This window comes from Poecilia mexicana, unplaced genomic scaffold, assembly GCF_051168715.1.
Source record: "Poecilia mexicana isolate PSO_F unplaced genomic scaffold, ASM5116871v1 scaffold_22, whole genome shotgun sequence".
Lineage (NCBI taxonomy): Eukaryota > Metazoa > Chordata > Actinopteri > Cyprinodontiformes > Poeciliidae > Poecilia > Poecilia mexicana.
In genome coordinates this window covers 392,171-412,316 of record NW_028263391.1, presented here as the reverse complement: position 1 = coordinate 412,316, position 20,146 = coordinate 392,171, and the positions used below count along the sequence as shown (strand labels likewise).

General features: G+C 38.2%; 1 protein-coding gene across 1 annotated transcript in view; it reads right to left on the bottom strand.

The window, feature by feature from the left end:
- tbpl2 (TATA box binding protein like 2) overlaps nucleotides 1-20,146 on the bottom strand; it is a 52,076-nt gene that overhangs the window by 7,991 nt on the left and 23,939 nt on the right. The window contains exon 7 of the mRNA XM_088002674.1: nucleotides 11,625-11,719. Within this exon, the coding sequence (XP_087858800.1) occupies nucleotides 11,625-11,719 (95 nt within the window). The remainder of the gene's footprint in view (nucleotides 1-11,624; nucleotides 11,720-20,146) is intronic.

Here is a 20,146-nt window from a genome sequence, read left to right as displayed (position 1 = left end):
ACCAAACTAATTTGGATAACTGGGAACTGAGATGTATCGGAGAGACTTTAGGGGAGATTGAAATTTATAATCTACCCAACCTAAGACATTCTGCTTCTGAATTGGCTTTCCCCGTGTTGCCTTGGAAGAGCTGCATATCTTCAAGGAGATATGTTGTTCAAGGGGTGAGATGGGAATACTCCTTCCCATCTCACCCCTTCTTGTTATCCATGCAGCTGTGATGCTGAGCGCTCCCAAGGACATCATGCCTTGATAACATCTTATCAGACTTCTGCCGGAAGGCTGAGCAACATGGTTTTGTGGCCCTGTGATGTCACCGCTTTCACTCATGCTTTTGTTTTGTCAAAATTTTGTTATGTGCCCTAATGTGTCCTTTCCTTTTTATTTAATTCCCCTTTTATTATTTAGAAACTGTGGAGTACTCACTTTTAACCCAAAAAAGGAATTAGGTTAGTCGCCCTTTAACTTTATTTTTATTTTATTTAGAAAATGTATAGTACTCACTATTTAGACCAATATTATATTAATGAGAGACCCCCATTATTGCAACCCAGAAAAGGAATTAGGACAAACTTAGAATCCAGAAAAAATTCTTCCAGAAAAGGGACACTTAGTTTTTATTACTTAGAAACTGTGGAGTACTCATTACTTTTACAAATTTAGAGCATTCTTAGAAAGTCCAGCGAATACTTGCTTATACTCATCTAGCAACCCAGAAGTCCAGAGGATACTTATACTTTCTTACTTACACTTACACCCAGAACAGGGATTAGAACAAACTTAGAATCCAGAAAAGCTACCTTAGCAACTACTTTTTAGACTCCTATTCTTCCAACGCAGAAAAGGAATTAAACCAGAGGATACTTACTTATACTCATCTACCAAATAGGAGTATCTAGTTTATCTACTTTATATACTTTTGATCAACATTATTAGATTATTTTTTAGACTCATGTTCTTCCAACCCAAAAATGGAATAAGACTTGAGGATATTTATCTAGCAACCCTGAACAGGAGCACCTCGCTTAGATACTTTAGATCAGAGGTTCCCAAACTGTGGGGCGCCGTGTCATTGCAGGGGGGTCGCGGGAAGCCGTCTGGATGAAAAAAAACAAAACATGAACACTGTATGCGCTGGATTTTTATCTTAGAATGGCCAACTCTCTGTTATTCCTATGTCAATTTGATACAGTAGAGGCTTCCACACTTCCCATATTTGTGTCCTCTGTCACTTTTATCAGCAGTTAAAACTGTTTAATCCGTTGTTAACTTGTTGTAACCTGTTTTTCAGAGCCGCCTTTAAACGCAACATGAGCGCTACGACGCTCGCCCTGGGTTTCCACCTGTGAAGGAGACCTGCTGCTGCTGGGCGGAGCTACGTAGGTTTGTGTTAGAATCACGGCAGCAAACCAGCAAAACACGAAGGGGGAAAATGGCGGTGAGAAGATAGGCGCCTACCGGAGCTTTCTCCCAGACTTTTTTTTTTTTAGAAAATCGGTTTTTATAGAAATGCCAACCAATCCCTCGACGAAGAGAAAGAGTGACAACCCCTCATCTCTTACCCCTACAAAATCCACCAACAGCAAAAAAGGTAAAATGGATCAAGAAATGGCAGACAATATCGTGAAGGAGCTAACGCTGGCTATTAGCAAGCAAGGATCTTCCCTTGAAAAATCTATGGATGATTTGAAGCGGTCAGTTGAATTTATCTCCGCTGATTTACAAGACATCAAAGAAACATTGAAGACCACAGTAAAGAGGGTTGATAAGGCGGAAGAAAAAAATCAAAATTCTAGAGCACGTGTCAAACTCAAGGCCCGCGGGCCACATGTGGCCCGCCATGTCATTTTATGTGGCCCCCCCAGCGTTTTATAGGTCCATGATTGACTTAAAATAGGTTTTGAGCACGAATTGACGACAAACTACATCTCCCATAATGCATTCCGATTGTTACCAGCCAACATTACGGCTTCTCGCCACTAGAGAGCAGCAGAGTCACCTTAAGCTGCTTATTGATTTTACCAGCGAATAAAACTGAGACATCAACAAGCTAACATCAAAATGTCCAAGAAAAGAAAAATCGATTTACAAGTAAGACTGTGAATGAAGATGTGTGAGTTGGTGTCAGGGCGGCAGGTCGCGCTAGACTTTTTTTGTTATCCGTTATCTTGACCGACAACATAAAAAAAAAAAAAAAAAAATTGGCCCTGTACTATTTTTATCCGTGAAATTATAATCATATTAACATCGGCTATTTAGCCGCATTTTATACGGTTTAGTGAATATTCACCGTGAATCCTGATCCCATCACAAATTAAGCAGATAAATGCATCTACATTTTTCTCCGTAGTGACAAAAAAACCACTGACTGAGGCCCCAATAACTTTTAATAAATTAAATTAAGCGACTTCACTTAAATTAGCATCACTTCACCCGCTGGGGTCTGAACCTACCTCCCAGTTCAAATCTGCAGAAAAATCTGCGCTAATTCACCAGTCAGTTGGATCTGTCTGATCCAAACAGATCAACTGAACTCAGTGTTTTACCCTGCGGGGTCCGGTGTGCGCTTTAAGGATTTTTTTTTTTTTTTTCGCTTCTCCGAAACGGACAGATGTCACGTCTACAGCTCCTCCAGAGCGCCGCTCTCCTGGGTAACGTGAACCCAGAAGGCTCCATTTGTTAAATCCGCTGGATGAGTTTCTCCCAGCGGTTTTTAATTCTTCGCAGTGGCGTAGCGTAACTGCCTCCGCAGTGGTTGAGCAGCAGACTGCGCATGTTACAATCTAATTAACTTTTGCATCGTCATTTATTTCCTCAAGATAAACTGCCGGCTCCTCAAATGGATTAACACAAAGTTGCATTCTCTTTAGTTTTCTCTGGTCTGTAATGGAGACTTGAATTTAACGCGCCATTTCAAACAAAGGTTTCGAATGCGCTTCCTAACCAGAAGCTCCAAAGAGTTATTTAACAATATGAGGTGTTCAATTTATTTTTAACATTGTATTTTCATACATTTTATGCTAGGGGTGCCCAAGTCTAGTTTTCCAGAGCTACCATCTGCAACTTTAGATGCGTTCCTTCTCTAACACACCTGGATCATTTACTCATTATAAGGCTCTACAGAACTGAGTTGCTGCTAATGAGGGAAGTCAACCTTTTGTCTGGGGTGTTTTAGCAGGGATGCATCTAAAAGTTGCAGTCTGAAGGACTGCAACTGGGCACTCCTGATTTGTACCGTCAATGTGGCCCTTTGAGGGTGGCCAATATGCTGAAGTGGCCCTCGGTGAAATTGAGTTTGACACCCCTGTTCTAGAGAATCAAGTTGTTGAGCTGGCACATTATAAACGCCGCTGGAACTTACGTTTGCGGGGTTTGCCGGAGGTTGAAGGGGAAGAGCTCAGGTTGAAAGTGATTGACATCTGTCAAAATATAGTTCCAAGCCACAAAGAAAAATTCTCGGATGTAATCGACTCAGTGCACAGGGTCGGAAGATCAAATATGGCCAGGGCTCAACCCCAACCGAGGGATGTCATGATCCAGTTCGCTATGAGGCATTACCGGGATGCCGTGTGGAAGATGTCTTAAAAGGCGGACTACCTGACTCAGAGGAAACTGCGCTTCATGAAAGACCTGACCCCAGAGGATCGCGACAAAAGAAAACGGCTGTGGCCCATCATCCAAAAGGCAAGGAAGGAGAAAAAGATGGCATATTTCGTCGGAGGGAGAGCATTTGTTGAAAACAAAGAAATATTCTAATGGATATTTTGTTCTAAAGGGAGAATAGCTCCGCCGTTTCATCCAATTTAAGAGGAGTTAAGTCACTGTTCTAGCTTTTTTCTATCGTTCCAATTAAACATTTCTACTCTAAAATGTATTTCAGTTAATGCTCGAGGCTTAAGAGACATTACTAAAAGAAAGGCAGTTTTTCTTTATACAAAAAACTTTGACGCAGACTTTTGCTTGGTTCAGGAATCGCATTCGTCTAATGAAGATTACAAGTTCTGGAAATCACAATGGGGCGAGGATTTATGGATGTCCCATGGAAACAGCCATTCTGCTGGAACACTAACTCTTAAGCACAAATTTAATGAGAAAGTTATTTTTACTCAATCTGACTCTAATGGTCATTATATGTTGATAGTTTTCTGTTATTGTCACCAACTTTTTCTGTTGGGAAACATTTACGGTTACTCAAGCACGAAACAAAACAAAGAATTATTTCAAACGCTAAATAATTTGATTGATAGTATTGTTGAAAGGTTCTCTGAAGTTAAAATAATACTGGGTGGAGATTTTAATTGTACTATAGACAACAAAATTGATAGACGGCCACAAAAAATTACAGGTAATTCTTTATCTGATTTCATAAATGAAAGAGGCCTTGTTGATATCTGGAGAGTTAATAATCCAGGTAAAAGAGACTTTACATGGACAAACAGAGCCGGTTCATTACGATCTAGAATTGATTTTTGGTTAATTTCAGAATCCCTTACTCCACTGAACTGTAAAACAGAAATTATGCCGACACCCTTATCAGACCACAAAGCAATTGTATTAACTTTAAATTTATCGCCAAACAAACCAACTCAAAGATATCCAGCCTATTGGAAACTTAATTCTCTCTTGCAAAATGAAACTCTAAGGGAAATAATAAGAAATACAATTTTAGAATATTTTAGGACTGCTACAGAGGAAGGTAATTATCAAAAACAATGGGAACTTTTAAAATTTGAGTTAAGAAAATATTTTATAGAATTTGGTTCTAAACAAAGAAAGGAAAAAAATATAGAGGAAAACACTTTAATAACGAACCTTACTGCTCTATCATCCATTTTGCCAGAAAACCTGTCTGAACCACAGGAAGCAGAACTCCTATCATTACAACTAAAACTAGATCAATTATACATAAATAAAGCTAAAGGTGCATTTGTTCGATCAAGAGCAAAATGGTTAGAGGTGGGTGAGCAGAATTCCAGTTATTTTTTTAATCTAGAAAAACAAAGACAGAATAAAATTAATATAAATAGACTCTCCTCAAATGGTAATATTGTAGATAATCCAAGAGAGATATCCAAGATCTGTGAAAACTATTATAAAATGTTATATACCTCAAATATCTCTGGTACCCCAATGAATAATTTCTTTAAGAATCTTGGTGAGGTTAAAACCATCGGAGAACTCCAAAGGTCAGTCTGTGATTCACATATAACGCTTACAGAAATTTTGGATCCCATTAAAAAACTTAAATTAAACAAGTCCCCAGGCACTGATGGGCTAACATCTGAATTTTATAAATTATTCTCTACCCAGCTTGCTCCCTTTTTATTGAATGTTTTTTACAGAAAGTATACTTAAAGAACAACTACCGACCACACTTCGTCAAGGCTTAATTACACTAATTCCTAAACCGCAAAAAGATGCTTTAAGTTTAGACAATTGGCGCCCTATCACTTTATTAAATAATGATTATAAAATATATGCTCTATGTTTGGCTAATAAATTAAAATCCGTACTTAATTGGACAAACACAAAATGGCTTTATGGCTTGACGATATATAATTGATAACATAAGACTTGTTTTAGATTTATTAGATTACTCTGATCTAATATCAGAAAATAGTTTTATTCTTTTTCTGGACTTCCATAAAGCCTTTGATTCACTGGAACATGAATTTCTGTTTAAAACACTCGACCTTTTTGGCTTCGGTGAGCAGTTTAAAAAGTCAATTCGCACTTTATATGCATTAGGTAACAGTTCAGTTAAACTATCTCATGGAACCACCTGTAGATTTAATATTGAGCGTGGAATTTGTCAAGGTTGTCCAATTTCACCGTTTTTGTTTCTTTTACCTATGCAAATTTTAGCACATTTCATAAAGAACAGTGGCTTAAAGGGTATTCAAATTGCAGAGAGAGAAGTATGCTCGAGTCAACTGGCAGATGATACGACTCTATTCTTAAAAGATTGCTCTCAAATAAATATTGCTATTAAGCTGGTTAATGAATTCTCCTCAGCATCTGGCCTCAAACTTAATCTCTCTAAATGCGAATTGCTTCCTATAAAAACCTGCTATGAAACTGAAATCTCAGGAATCCCTGTTAAACGTAAAGTTAAATATCTTGGCATCTCCATTACAAAAGAAGAAAACCAAAGGTCAATTGAAAATTTTAACCCCCTTGTTGCTTTAATCCAAAAGAAATTTAATATGTGGTTACAGAGATTTATCTATCTCTGGTCGGGTCTTACTGTCTAAAGCTGAAGGTCTCTCCAGTTTGGTATTTGCTAGTTCAGCACTTGAGGTTTCCAATGAGATCAGTTCAAAAGTAGATCAAATATTATTTGATTTTATTTGGAAGAAAAAGGTTCATCTTATTAGGAAAAATGTAATGATAAACAAGTTGAGCTCTGGTGGATTTAATGTTTTAGATTTTCAAACTCTGAATTCTTCCTTTAAAATTAAGTGGATCAAAAGGTATCTTCTAAATCCAAACTCTCTGTGGAACTTTATATCCACACATGTATTTGAGGCTATAGGTGGTTTATCTTTTCTTTTAAGATGCAACTATAGTATTGAAAAAATCCCAGTTAAACTCTCCAGTTTCCATAAACAGCTACTGCTTTGCTGGAATTTAATACATAAACATAACTTTTCCCCACACAAATACTATATTTGGAATAACAAAGACATCTGCTATAAACATAAATCTATTTTTCTTAAACAATGGTTTGACAAAGGCATTGTTTGTGTACATCAACTTTTCAACAAAGAAGGTAATACTTACTCTTACGATGAATTTCTGACCACATATAATTTTCCTGTACTGCCTAAAGAATTTGCAATTGTTTTTGATGCCATTCCTTCTGGGGTGAAAATGTTACTGTCATCCTCTGTTCAACACCATACTGATTACTTAACAGAACAATTATTCATTGGTAACTCAGACCCATTTTTAAGTAGTAAGACTAATAGCAAATGTATTAGAGAACTCATAATAAGAGATCATATAGCAAACCAGCTTTCTACTTTTTTTAATGGTATTTGCTGGAAAGATGTTTGGTTATTGCTGAAGAAATATTTAATTACTAATAAGATTTGAGAAGTGTCTCTAAAGATTCTACATAGATGTTATCCTGTTAATAGTAAAATATTTAAATATCACCCTAATGTAGACCCTCTATGTTCATTTTGTCACAATTCTGAGGAAACTATCACTCATCTTTTTTGGGACTGTTCTTATACTCAAATATTTTGGAAAGATGTTTTTTTACTCCTAAAAAGAAAATTGGAAATAGATGTACCGTTTAACTTTAAAACTATTGTATGTGGCTTTTTTTGTTTAGACACACCAACAAAGTATTTATTATAAATTTAATATTAATTTTAGCTAAATTTAATATCCACAGCTGCAAATTTCTTAAATTGAAACCCAAATGTAATGCTTTTTATGCCTATGTTTCTTCATATTTACATTCTCTTAAAAACTGTACCAATACTAAAGCTATAAAGACCACTACAATTTGTAAAGAATCTCATGTAATTTGCCCTAACTGCTGTATTTAACCTTGTCCTTTGTAACCGCCTCATTTTTGTATCCCTTTCCTGTTTGTAATTTTTGCTGTTACCTTCCTTAAGCCTCTTTGTTCGTCTAGTTACTGTTTATGTAACTTGTTGTACATATTATTGTAATAAAAAAAATAAATAAAAAAAAAGAAAACCAGCAAAACGCAAAGAACTTTTCACAGTTTTTCCCTCCAAGCTAACCGACTGAGTTGAGTGAAGCTGTTGGATGCAGGTAATGTTAGCTAAAAGATGACTAGCTAATATCAATACAGAACCTTAAGCTTAACAAGTAGCTTGTAGGCTACCGATGTGGTGTCTATTTTCAGCTACGTACATTCATTTTGCCCCCAAAAAAGTAGATGTCCCCCCCTCCCCCCCAGTCACACGCGTCGTTTCAACCAGACAGCCATTTGTAATCCATAGGGGGGGCGCAGAAAATGCTTGGAAACCACTGGGGGGGGGGGGGGGGTGCAGAAGAAAAAGTTTGGGAACCACTGCTTTAGATCAACATTAGATCATTTTTCTTCGTTTGTCCTTTCATTTGGTTTGTTATTTTGTTTCTATGTCCTTTTAATTCTTACAAAGCACTTTGTATTGCCTTGTTGTTGAAATTTCCTATATAAATAAAATTACCTTACCTTAATCATTAAGTTTGGTTAAAAATAATTATTGCACTCTCAATAAATGACTTCCAATAGATGTTCTCAGTTGCTAGAACGCCCTCATGAGCTCAGAGGGTCAAACTGATGAAGAGGACGGATGCTATCTGCTAAAATATTTCTTGCCATCTTCCATGTTCTTTCAGCAAGCAGTTGAAACAAAGCTGCTATGTTTTGTTAGTCTGCAGCTCATGTGACCAAACCAGCCGAAAAGCTAAAACACTCAACATTGTCTTGTACACAAGCTCTATAGGTAACCCCAAGATCACTGGATCTTCTTAAAAGATAGTCTGAGAACAGTTCTTAAAAAAATTGCCAGTGTTTTCAGCAAAGTTAAGCTGACTGTCCAGGAATGACCCAAGGTATTTAAAATTTGCCATCAAGTGAAACTGGTACTACTTTCAGGTTTTGTTTAGGTAATTTAATTAGCTCTACCTTACGGAAATAAAAAGTTAATAATGAATAAAGATTTTGTGGGATTCTGATTTAGTGATGTAATTAAATATAATTGCACAACTAATAAGTTGTGTTACCACCCCCAACCACTAGCTCAGTAGCAGGCCCGAAAAGATGGAACTAAGCTACAGAATTTGCTAGAAACTGTGAGCTGCACTGAATAAAAGAGACAAGTTCAAATACATACCAAGAGTGGAACTCCTTCCTAAAGGTAAAGATATGTCACAGATTTCAAAAGAAAATAAAAATGGGAGATTGCGGATAATGTAGGAAATAGCGCCCCCTTCACTTCCAGAGTGCAATGGTCCCATTTCCAAATAAGGTATGAGACTCCCCATGGTCCATCCCAGCCCCTTTCTGTTTTCTGCAGCGAGGTCCTTCTCACTGCATCTCCTTCAGGAGCAAGCAGCTGCCATCACTGAGGTGGCTGAGCTCCATGAAGAAGAGTTGAGGCAAACAAAAGAACAATAAAAGCTGTTTTCTCTCAATGAACAGTCTCTTTTTTTAAACTCACTCCCCACATTATTGTACATACTGTAGTTTGTATGACATCAAGGTCCTAATACAATCCTCCCAAATATGTGAAGAGCTTTAGACAGAGTGAAAATAACATTATATAAATATGTCATTGACACTTAACATTGTGGATTACCAATGAAGGCATCCAAAAGTGAATACATTATTCAGCAAACCAAACATTGACATTATCAGGGTTGCTTAAAAATGAAATTTTTTCATTTCTACATTGTACTAAATCATTCTATCCACACTCTGTTCAGCTGTCTGCCTGGAGAATCTTCAGTGTAAGAAAGTGAGAAAATGTATCCAAAACCTGTAACCTTAATCAGTGATAAGACCGAGTTTAAACTTTTAATTCTTAGTGACCAAAATGTGAAAACATGGAAGGTTTGATTAAATCTAGAACCAGTCAGATTAGAAGGAATATAGCTTTATTTGTTCTTAGTGTAACTGACATCAGAAGAATCATAATTTATTATCGAGAAGTTAAAAACAACAGATTGTTAATGCACTTCAACTCTGTAAGAACATCAGACACATTTGTTTTTACCCAATTCTGTTCTGTTGATTTTATGTATTACTTTTGGTTCACACCAAGACTCAATCTTTTGAGGTGCTGAACGCAGAAGAACAAAATTAGGTTTGTGGAGATAACCTTTGTTTCAACTTTCTACAGGATTTTAAGTTTCTTCCTGAGGAATCTGAGTAGGGAGAAAGTGGGAGAGATTCCAGATTTCACACCCATCTGTGAAATACCTTTCTCTGTTTGTCTTTGCCCAGATAGCCTTAAAACAGCAGGAGTTCAGGAGAAGCTCTGCTCTCACTTTGCTTAAACAAAGGGGACAAAATGGCCTTTGATCTTGGAAGCAAATTGTAAGGAGTTCCTAATTTGTAAGAGGGTCCATAATAGCTTCCAGTTGGTCAAGCAGAGGTACGCCTTATTTGAATATATTAAAGAGGAAAAATACGGCTTTACTATAAAAGTTTGTACACAGGAGTAACAAATCAGATTGCTGCCTTATTTTGCTTTTTTGCATCAGCACTCTCCAAAGACCTTTAGCCTTCTTTTTTTCTATCCTCTTTGTCTCAGGTAAATGAATGCATGTCTCTGTTATTCTGCAGTTTCTGTTATAATTTCATGCGTTGTCTTCTATTGGATTAAACTCTGTAAATTCTATGACGTCAACACATTGATTTCCGTGTGGCTGCACGCGGCCCGCCGGGAGAACCTGGGATGAGAAGAAGATCAAGCTAGAGAGTTTCTTAAAACCTAAAATCTTCTTCAACAAAACACATTGGAATATATTATGAATGTACGGCGCCATCATGCAATTCTGACACTATTAAGTTATTTGAAACACCCTGACTATTAGCACAAGTATATTCGGCACCATTACAAGTTTTATAGTAGTTTAATACAAAAATCGTTAGCTCACCTGCACCGTCTGTGCCACCTGCTTTCCTCCTCACACATCGCAGCTTTCCTCCCACCACGCATTTTCTTGAAATCTCAGAAAAATCACAATCAGGCTATAAAAAATAGCTCAGCTCCCTCTTCTTTTGTCTCGAAAAATAACTCGCATTAGGTCAGATATATTGTAACGAAGTACAGCACATGGCGCCTGGAGGCGGGGCGCTATACCTCCCACCGCCAGGAGGCGACACGGTGCTACAGAGCCTAGCCGGTGGAAAAACGGTCACTCCAAAGGAGAGCGGAGCCGAGCTGAGCTGCTGAAGTTGAACCGGTGGAAAAGGGGCTTGGGTTGCCCAGTCAAGGTTAAAACTTTACAAGACCGACTGATTGTAGTGATGTAATAGGTGTAAAATATTGAATAAAATGTTGTGCTAACATGAGTGGTTTTATTTTCACTCTTACATTTAAGTTTATGACACACAAAATTACAATATATCTTTTTTCCATCACACACTTGTTTGTGAATAAAACCACAGGTGTGATGTAGAAGTTAGAAAAACTTTCTATTTATTTTCATATTTGTCCTCACAATAGAAGGAAAAAACCTTCCTCATCCCCAAACACAGACATGGTTTGACTGCAGAGAAAACTGACAGGCTGCCCCAGTGCTGGATTAAATGCCCAGTTCACTACAGGCAGCTTGAGTCAGTCCCACTGCCGTTTGTCAGAATCAGCTATCCTCATATGAAGAAACCATGACGCATCAGTACGACCTGTTCACTGTTTGCTCTGTGCTTCACCTTAACCTAACATTACCACCAGGTGGTTCACACCCCTGATGGGATCTGGGCTGGAGGTGAGCAGCCCAGATCCCATCAGTTGATGGTTAGGGTTAGGGTTAGTAAATATATGTTACTGCAGAACCTCAACTGACAAAGATTCAGCCAACAGCATTTGGAGCTCACAAAATATCACAAACATTAGCAAAAATACTGCAGATGCAGGTTTAATTACCAGTCAGAACCACCTTCCCAGATACAAAGATGAGCAGGACGATACGAGGTTTCACCATCCGGTAGATGAGTCCTGGGAATAACTCAGGCTCATAACTGGGAAGACATCATTCACACAGTCTATTAGAGTAAGACCAATGAGTAAGATAATTAACAAACACCACATTTCAGATTTGCTAAGCTCAGAGGACAAAATTTTAGGAAAATACAACAATTAATGAGAAAAAGAACATTTATTCAGTGAAACAAAAACAAAAAAAATCTGTTGCGATAAAATCCCAAGAGGCACAGTTACAGTGCCACCCCTTCTGTTCATAGCTTCTCAAACTACCTTGGCTAGTAGAACAGCACTTAGTCTATTCCAATAATATTTCACAAAGTTGAAACATGCAGACAGAAGGACGTTTGACAATCTTTTTCAGAGTACTAGGTCCTCTCCCAAATTTATTCTGCAAGATTTATGTGTAGTGGGTGAGACAGTCACAGAAGGTTGATTTACTCCTCAAACATTTCTCTGTATTAGCCCCTCAAAATTGAGGGGCGAAATGGACAAAATGGAACTGGAAGATGTTAAAACTGGGAGAAGTTACACTGCTTTCTCAGAGGGTACTCTAATAATGTAAACAGTAAACTTGTAGTTAAAATATGTTGGTTTAATTCAATCTATAGTTGAATTAAACTATAGGTTTAGGGTTAGGGATGGATGGATGGCCATCCATCCATCCATTTTCTTCTGCTTATCCAGGGTCAGGTCGCGGGGTAGCAGCTACGAAGGGAGGACCAGACTTCCCTCTCCCCAACCACTTGTTCCAGTTCTTCCGGGAAAGCTCAAGGCGTTACCAGGCCAGCCGAGAGATATAGTCCCTCCAGCATGTCTTGGGTCTTCCCCGGGGCCTCCTCCCATAGGACATGGCCTGAACACCTCACCAGAGAGGTGTACAAGGAGGCATCCTGACCAGATGCCCGAACCTCAACTGGCTCCTCTCGAAGTGAAGGAACAGCGGCTCTACTCTGAGTCCCTTCCCGATGACCGAGCTTCTCAACCCAACTCTAAGGGAGAGCCCAGACACCCTGCAGAGGAAACCCATTTCGGCCGCTTGTATCCGTGACCTTGTTCTTTTGGTCATGACCCAAAGATCATGACCATAGATGAGGGTGGGAACGTAGATCGACCGATAAATTGAGAGCTTCACTTTTTGACTCAGCTCTTCACCATGAAGGACCGGTACAGTGCCCGCTTCACTGCAGACGCTGTGCCAACCTACCCGTCGATCTCCCGCTCCTTTCTTCCCTCATTCGTGAACAAGATCCCAAGATACTTAAACTCCTCCACGTGGGGCAGGACACCTCCCCGACCCAGAGAAGGTACTCTACCTTTTCCGGCTCAAGACATGGAGGCATTGATCCTCATCCCAGCTGCTTCACACTCGGCTGTGAACCGCTCCAGCGAGAGCTGCAGATCACGACCTGATGCATCCAGTAGGGCCACATTATCTGCAAAAAGCAGAGTTGCGATCCTAAGGCTACCAAAACGGATCCCCTCTACACCTCAGAGGGGACACCCTAGAAATTCTGTCCATGAAAGTAATGGACAGAATCGGTGACAAAGGGCAGCCTTGATGGAGTCCAACTCTCACCGGAAACGAGCCCGACTTACTGCCAGCATTGCAGACCAGATTCTGACACGGTCAAACGCCTTCTCCAAGTCCACAAAGCACATGCAGAGCAGTTGGGTGAACTCCCATGCACCCTCCAGGACCCATGCAGGAGACCTCTAGTTAAAATTAGTCAGATTGTATTGGGATCAGACACATAAGAGCACAATAGTTGATCTTTTTAAATCATTTTAGTGATCCATCAGTTTGTATTTTTCACAATTTATTCTCCTGCTAACAGCAATTGACACCATAACTGCCAGCTTACACCGTGACTTTTTTTTAGATTTAATGAGTAAAAGAAAATCTGCATCCTTGTTAAGAAAACAAAAAAATTAGATTGAAAATTATAGGTTTACAGATCCAATTTGCGTTTCTCATGGTGTGTGGTTTTCTCTGAGCATGTCCCTTCAGGTTGTGATTTGTTTAGATATTCTTGACATATCAAATTATATACAGACCCTTTCCAAAAAATATAGAATATATTGGAAAAGTTGTTTAATTCCCATAATTTCATTCAGAATGTTAAAACGTTCACAGGTTATAGATTCAGGGCACACAGTTTAAGCAATCTCAAATATTTGTTTACATAATTTGGGCTTCCAGCTCATAAAACCCACAAAAACAGGAATTCAAAAAATTGAATACTATGAAGAAATCAGTCCAAACTACTTCTCAGTTTTTGCAGAAAAAAAAAAAGAAATTAAAATATTGTTTTTAAACATATGTCAGTCTTCAATACTTGGTTGGGAATCCCTTTGCCTTAAATCATTAAGGCAAAGGGATTCCTTTTTCCTTTATTTAACCAGGTAAACCCCATTGAGATACAGATTTCATTTTCAAGAGGGACCTGGGCAAAAATCTGCAATACACAGCAACCTGGTTACAAAATAAAATTAATTAATACATATGCACAAGTATAAAACAGTATAAGATAATTTAAAAACAGTGACACTGTTTAAAAGAATCTCGTTGCCTGATTTTAAGAATCGCTTGAAATAAGTCCAGTGAAATCAATTCTGACATCTTGATTTCAGACTGGAGCCGATTCCAGGCTGAAGGAGCATCACACTCAAAGTTTGCTTCCCTTTTTCAGTTTGGAAACGTGGAACATGCAAAAGAAAAATGTTGTTAGAGCATAAAGAATGGGAATTAACAGATCTATGTAAAAGTTTAAGTATGCTGGAGCCAATCCAAGTAGAGATTTATAAATCAGCATTTCCTGTGTTAAGCTCACACTGCCTCCAACTGGTAGTTTTCTGCCATTCCAATAATTTTTTTTTCAATATGTGTGACACATAGGCCATGTTGAGGTAAATTAATACTGTTTTGTGTGTGTTATTAACTTGTTGTGTCGCAGTTTGACGTGGTTGCGGAGGGGGTCAGTATCACTCTGCTGTTGCTAGGAGACGATAGTTGTGAAACTGATGTTTTTTCTGTCTTTCTACCGGCTGTGTAGCGGTACTGCTAACGGAGTTATTTTGTAACAATTATTAAATTAAAATGTTGCATACTGAATCAATCAAATTATATTTGTATAGCATATTTCAGCAGCAAGGCATTTCAAAGTTCTTTACAGCGTGTGATATTGACTAAACAGTAAGAAAGAGAAAGATATTTTGAAAAAAAAAAAGATTGGAATTTGAAAGAAAAAAAAAAAGATCCAGATTTTTAGTCAAAACGCAACAAATCACAACATCTCGCTTGCTACCGTTACATTTTTTGGCGAGCCAGAAGTAGTATAAAGTAAAATTAACTAATCCAAACAAGACAAACCTAAGCTGGAGAAGAAACTAACAGAGCAGCTTCAAGACAAAGTGAGCAGAACACTGCTGATGTTAAAGTCTGGAGGATGCCAGAACACCAGAAAAGACAAGCTGACAAAGCTAAATTAAACTCACTAAATGTCAAGTACAAGGAATTGCTAGAGGAACATAAAGCCCGACAGCATATAGAGGAGGAAATTGGGGTTTTAGAGAAGAAACTGAGCATGACGGTGAGACTGAACCACACTGCGCTCCTTCTGAGAGAGATGCTGGAAATCAAGAGGACTGACACTATCTATTCTGAAAACTATCCTAAGAAGCCACTTTAAAGTTGACTCTTCCTCTGACCTCCATCAGCTGATTAACTTTTCACAAGAATCCAAAATAATCTGCACAGAACTTTCTATTTGGAGCTATAGAACTGAAAGAAAAAATGCTCTGGAAATCTAAAGAGGATGAAAGCGAACAATTTTGCCCAGGACTGATACAAAGGAAATGTCTGCGTTCCACAGACACAGGACTGCTAAGCAATGCAGTAAAACTCCAACTAAAACCTTACCTGAGTAATCCTGCAGTATCAGATGAGGTCCTAATTGAGCAGGTGAGTGAAGCTTGGAGTAACTTGGAGTGAGTGGAGTGAACTTGGCGTAAGAAAGACAAAAAAACTGAGAAAAGGTGCAGTGAGTAGGTTTCCAAAAATAAATTATCTGAGAACTGAAGGATGCATGCATGAGTTTCCATGAAAGAAGCTGCAACCAGAGGTGAGCTAGTGGACACAGTAATAACCAAAGATGTACTGAGAGGAGCCAAGAAAAATCGGAACACAGAACAGGAAGCAGGTACAACTAAACTCATCGAAGGACTGAAGGCTGAAATGCTAGAACAAAAGAAACTGGTGCTGGAAACAGTGCAGGTTACTAAGAAAATCAGACAGAGAGCAACCACACACAGCTACAGCAGACCAAGAGGTTGTCCAATCTGTCAAGAAGCACAGTCAGGGGAAATGTGCACACACTGTTATATGCATGGTCAAGGAGGACACCTCGCCAGAGGCTGCTGCCAGCAGGGAAACTGGACAAGGCTGCTGGACCGGGACCCTCAGTAGCCCAACACCACACATTCAAGCCCTGTTTACACGACAATGATACAACAAAAATGGAATTTTTGTTCCATTACTATTAACCCATTTACATGAAGACATTCGAATTACAATCTTTGTTTCAACAGCTTTCACAGTGTCTGAAGTTCTTTAGATAAGGGTGCTGAACAAGCACAAGCGTATTTTACCACCCAGGTGGTGCAGAGCAGCGAGGAGACGCTGGGAGAACCATATCTGATGGGGAAATACGAATTGTAACACCGGCATGGTCTGTACTTTCTTCTTCTATGGATTGTAGGAAGCAGTTATGTTTTGAATCATACTATGCATGAGCTAGGGAAAAGATCTGTTTATTCTCTCCACAACACAACGGCATTGGTACTGTCGAGAAAAGTCAAGCTCATTCCACTTCCCCATGCTGGAGATTTTAGTTTAATAGTAACAATAAATAAAGTTATCTTTAAAACTCATTACACAGGTGACATCAAGACCCAACAGTAGAGTCAGACAGTAATAAAAGTAATCTGGTTGTGTGTGTTATTGTGTCCTGCAAACTTTGCTTTAATTCTACTTTTTTCTATTTAATCATAAAAAATCATAATCAGGCAGAAAGAGAGTCATGGAACAGGAAGAGCAGGTTTCCTGAAAAAAGAGGAAGTTTCCAGCCTGCATGTGCTTAAAAATAGTTCAGAGTGCTCATTTCAGGGCATTAAAGGTTTAAGGAATAAAATCTAAACATTTTGAGTAATTGGATAAAACCCAGAGTAAAATACTTACATTAATAATGATAACTTATAATTAAGCCAATAATTAATATTGGTTTAACCAGTGGTTGATGTTGGTTTGATTATAAGAATATTTACACTTACTCTTAAACTTGTGGAAGTACTTACAGATGAAACAAGTAACTAACTTTGGTATCAAATAATTGGAATAATGGATTATTCTTGGTTTCTTTTCAGAAATGTCTGTAATAACTCACATTATGATTATAATAAGAGTAGCTAATAAGTAATGTTATTATAATATAAGTGAATGCTAAATCAGAGAAACTAAGGGGTTATAAATGTGATTTTGACATTGAACTTGAAATGGTGTAAAATGTGTAACTGTAACTAAAGGTCACTGATGTTGTGTTGGAGGTAGATGGTAGGTGAAAAGTCAGGGGGAAAGAGGAACCGAAAGGAGGGCAGAGGTGACCAAGACATTAGGTCATTAGAACAGACATCATGTCTCCAAAACGGTGATAGATATGAGATCATCGGTCCAAGTAGTCAGCCAATGAGACAGGCACAGCAACAAAGCTAGCCAATGCAAACACACCAAAAGGGTGGATAAATCCTTTATAACAGTGTTTCTCAACCTTTTTTGGGCCAGCACCCCCCTAGCCCGTATCCAGGTCCCTCACCGCCCCCCACCAAAAAATTTGCAGGCTACTTTGCACTGACCATTATTTTATCATTAATATTACTATCACTATTGTAGATGTTTTGATTTTTATGCTTGTTTCTGTATTTATCATCCAAAAAAATTTCCCAGAGAACAAAAAAGCCATGGGAATAGAAATTATTTTCACAGGCGTCTACAAAAAATGCAATGAACATTCAAGTTAAAATTGGTAGGCCTAACAGCAGCCAGAGTGGAAAAAATATTCTTATTTTGTGCCATTTTCTAGTTGTTAAATATTTCACAAAATGATCAGATAAAAGATGTACAACATGCCAGTTTAAACTTTGATCTATTTGCAAAATGACTGAGCTCTGCAACATTACAACATGGATAGAACTGTAACTACATTAATCATAGCTCTTCTTCTCTTCAGTGTTTCTGTTTCTGGTGGTGCAGCTCTGTGCTGCCTTCAGGAGAATGGGACATCAGAGTATCATCCATAAAACTTCACCCACATGGCATTTACTGTGCAAACCAGAGCTTTCAGTGGAAAAACAAAAGTTCCAGGTCCTTTAATGCCATAGAAATATGAGACAGAAACATGGATTATATCTTTATATAGACCTGTCTATTGATTTATAGATGAATAGTTTTACTGGACAGAAATTACAAAGAACAAATCTGGTTCTTAATCAAATCTAATTAAAAACATGAATAAGTGATAAGTTATTTACTGTTATGATCTGTAAGATATATTTATTCTCAGTACTAGATGTGGTCTCACCAAACCCATGACATTTCAACAATATTATTTTACTTCTTATCTGGAAATAGTGTGTTTATTCTTGCCATACAGTCCTCTGTACTGATCAAAATGTCTTGCCATACCAGTTTATTCCTCTGTATTTACATTAGTTTCTTAGTTTATTCTTGCATTTTCTTCTTCATTCATTTCCATTTAGTTTCCTTTCATTAGTATTATCCTCTCTTGGTTTATTGCTATGTCCACTTTAGTTTCTTTCCTGTTGCTAGATTTATTTTATTGTTTACCATCGCTCACCATCTTCACTCATCACCTGCTGCGCCGCCTAATCATCATGTGTTTCACATCATGTGTTGATTTTTCCCTGTTCAGCGTCAAATTCTTTGTTTTTATGCCATAATTCACATCTAGCTCGTCGCTCCGTTTTATGTCCCGCTTCTCCTGTTTCAGAGTTTTACGCAATGTGTGCGTCTTTTTTTTTAACCCCGTAAGGTGCAGGGTGGTCGGGAAGCATATCGATGGGGAAAAGGCAGACTGACATAAACCTTTTAAAACAACGGAAACAATTTCGGTAGTCTGATTATTGAAATTTAAAAGTGCTGTGTTGTTCTATCACACCCGTTTCATACCGGACCACTTACAGCTCCGATGTTAACGCTATAAAATGAACGCTCTCTATCGAGGTATCACTATGGAGGGATTTCTTTATTTAAATGGGTTCATTTTTCAGAGGGATACAAAGTGAGGTGATTTTAGCTACCAGTAGCAGGAGAACGGCGCTGCGCCAAGAAGCTAACAGAAGCTAACAAACACTGAATAGAAGAGCTGCCATTGATACAGTTGCAGCCAAGCATGATTTAATGTTACACAATACAGTTTTACCAAGTTCCTCAAAGTCTAAACTGGCATTGTTGTGCATTTCAAGTGTAAAGTTTACCTTCGACCAAACGCCCCCCAAAGGCTTCCCAGCGCCCCCCTTTTGTAAAAATGTCCGCCAGCGCCCCCTGCCGTACTCTGAACGCCCCCTGGGGGGCGGTACTGCTCACGTTGAGAACCGCTACACTAACATTTAATTTCTAAGACATTTGTCTTAGTTACAATAGCATGTCTTTTAATGAAAATTGTGTTATCTAATTTTAGAATTACTAATCTAGTAAATGATGAATGTATTTGAAAATTTTACTATCTGTGACAATATCAGAATCAAATGGAGATTGTTTGAATGAAAATGTTTTGTTTAGTATTAGAAAATTGCTCAGGATTTATGCTAAATGGGGTTTTGGAAAATGATTGTGTTAACTTGTATACTTAGGATTGAATATTATATTTCATAGGTTAGAAAAAGGAATTTTACGTGTTATTTTTGGTTTAAGGCAGGACTCAATCATTGGGTGCTGAGAGCAGAAGAGCAAAACTGGGTTTGTGGAGATAACCTTTCCCTGAACCAAATTACTGAATTTAAGTTTGTTCCCGAGAATCTATGTAAGGAGAGATGGCAAGAGAGACTTCAGATTTCACAGCTATCTGTGAAATACTTTTATGTTTTTATTTGCCCAGATGGCCTTAGAACCGCAGGAGGCCAGGACAAGCTCTCCGCTCTTTTTGTTAAAAGAGCAAATGGCCTTTGATCTTCGCCGTAAATTAGAGGAAGTTCTAAGTTTTTCTGAGTGTCCAAGATAGTTTCCAGTTGGTCAAGCAAAGGTACGCCTTATTTGAATATATTAAAGAGGAAAAACACGCCTACGTTATAAAAGTTCGTGCCCAGGAGTAATAATTCAGATAGCTGCCGCTTTTTGCACCAGCTCTCTCCAAAGACGTGTCTTTGCCTTTCTTTTTCTATCTTTTTTTTGT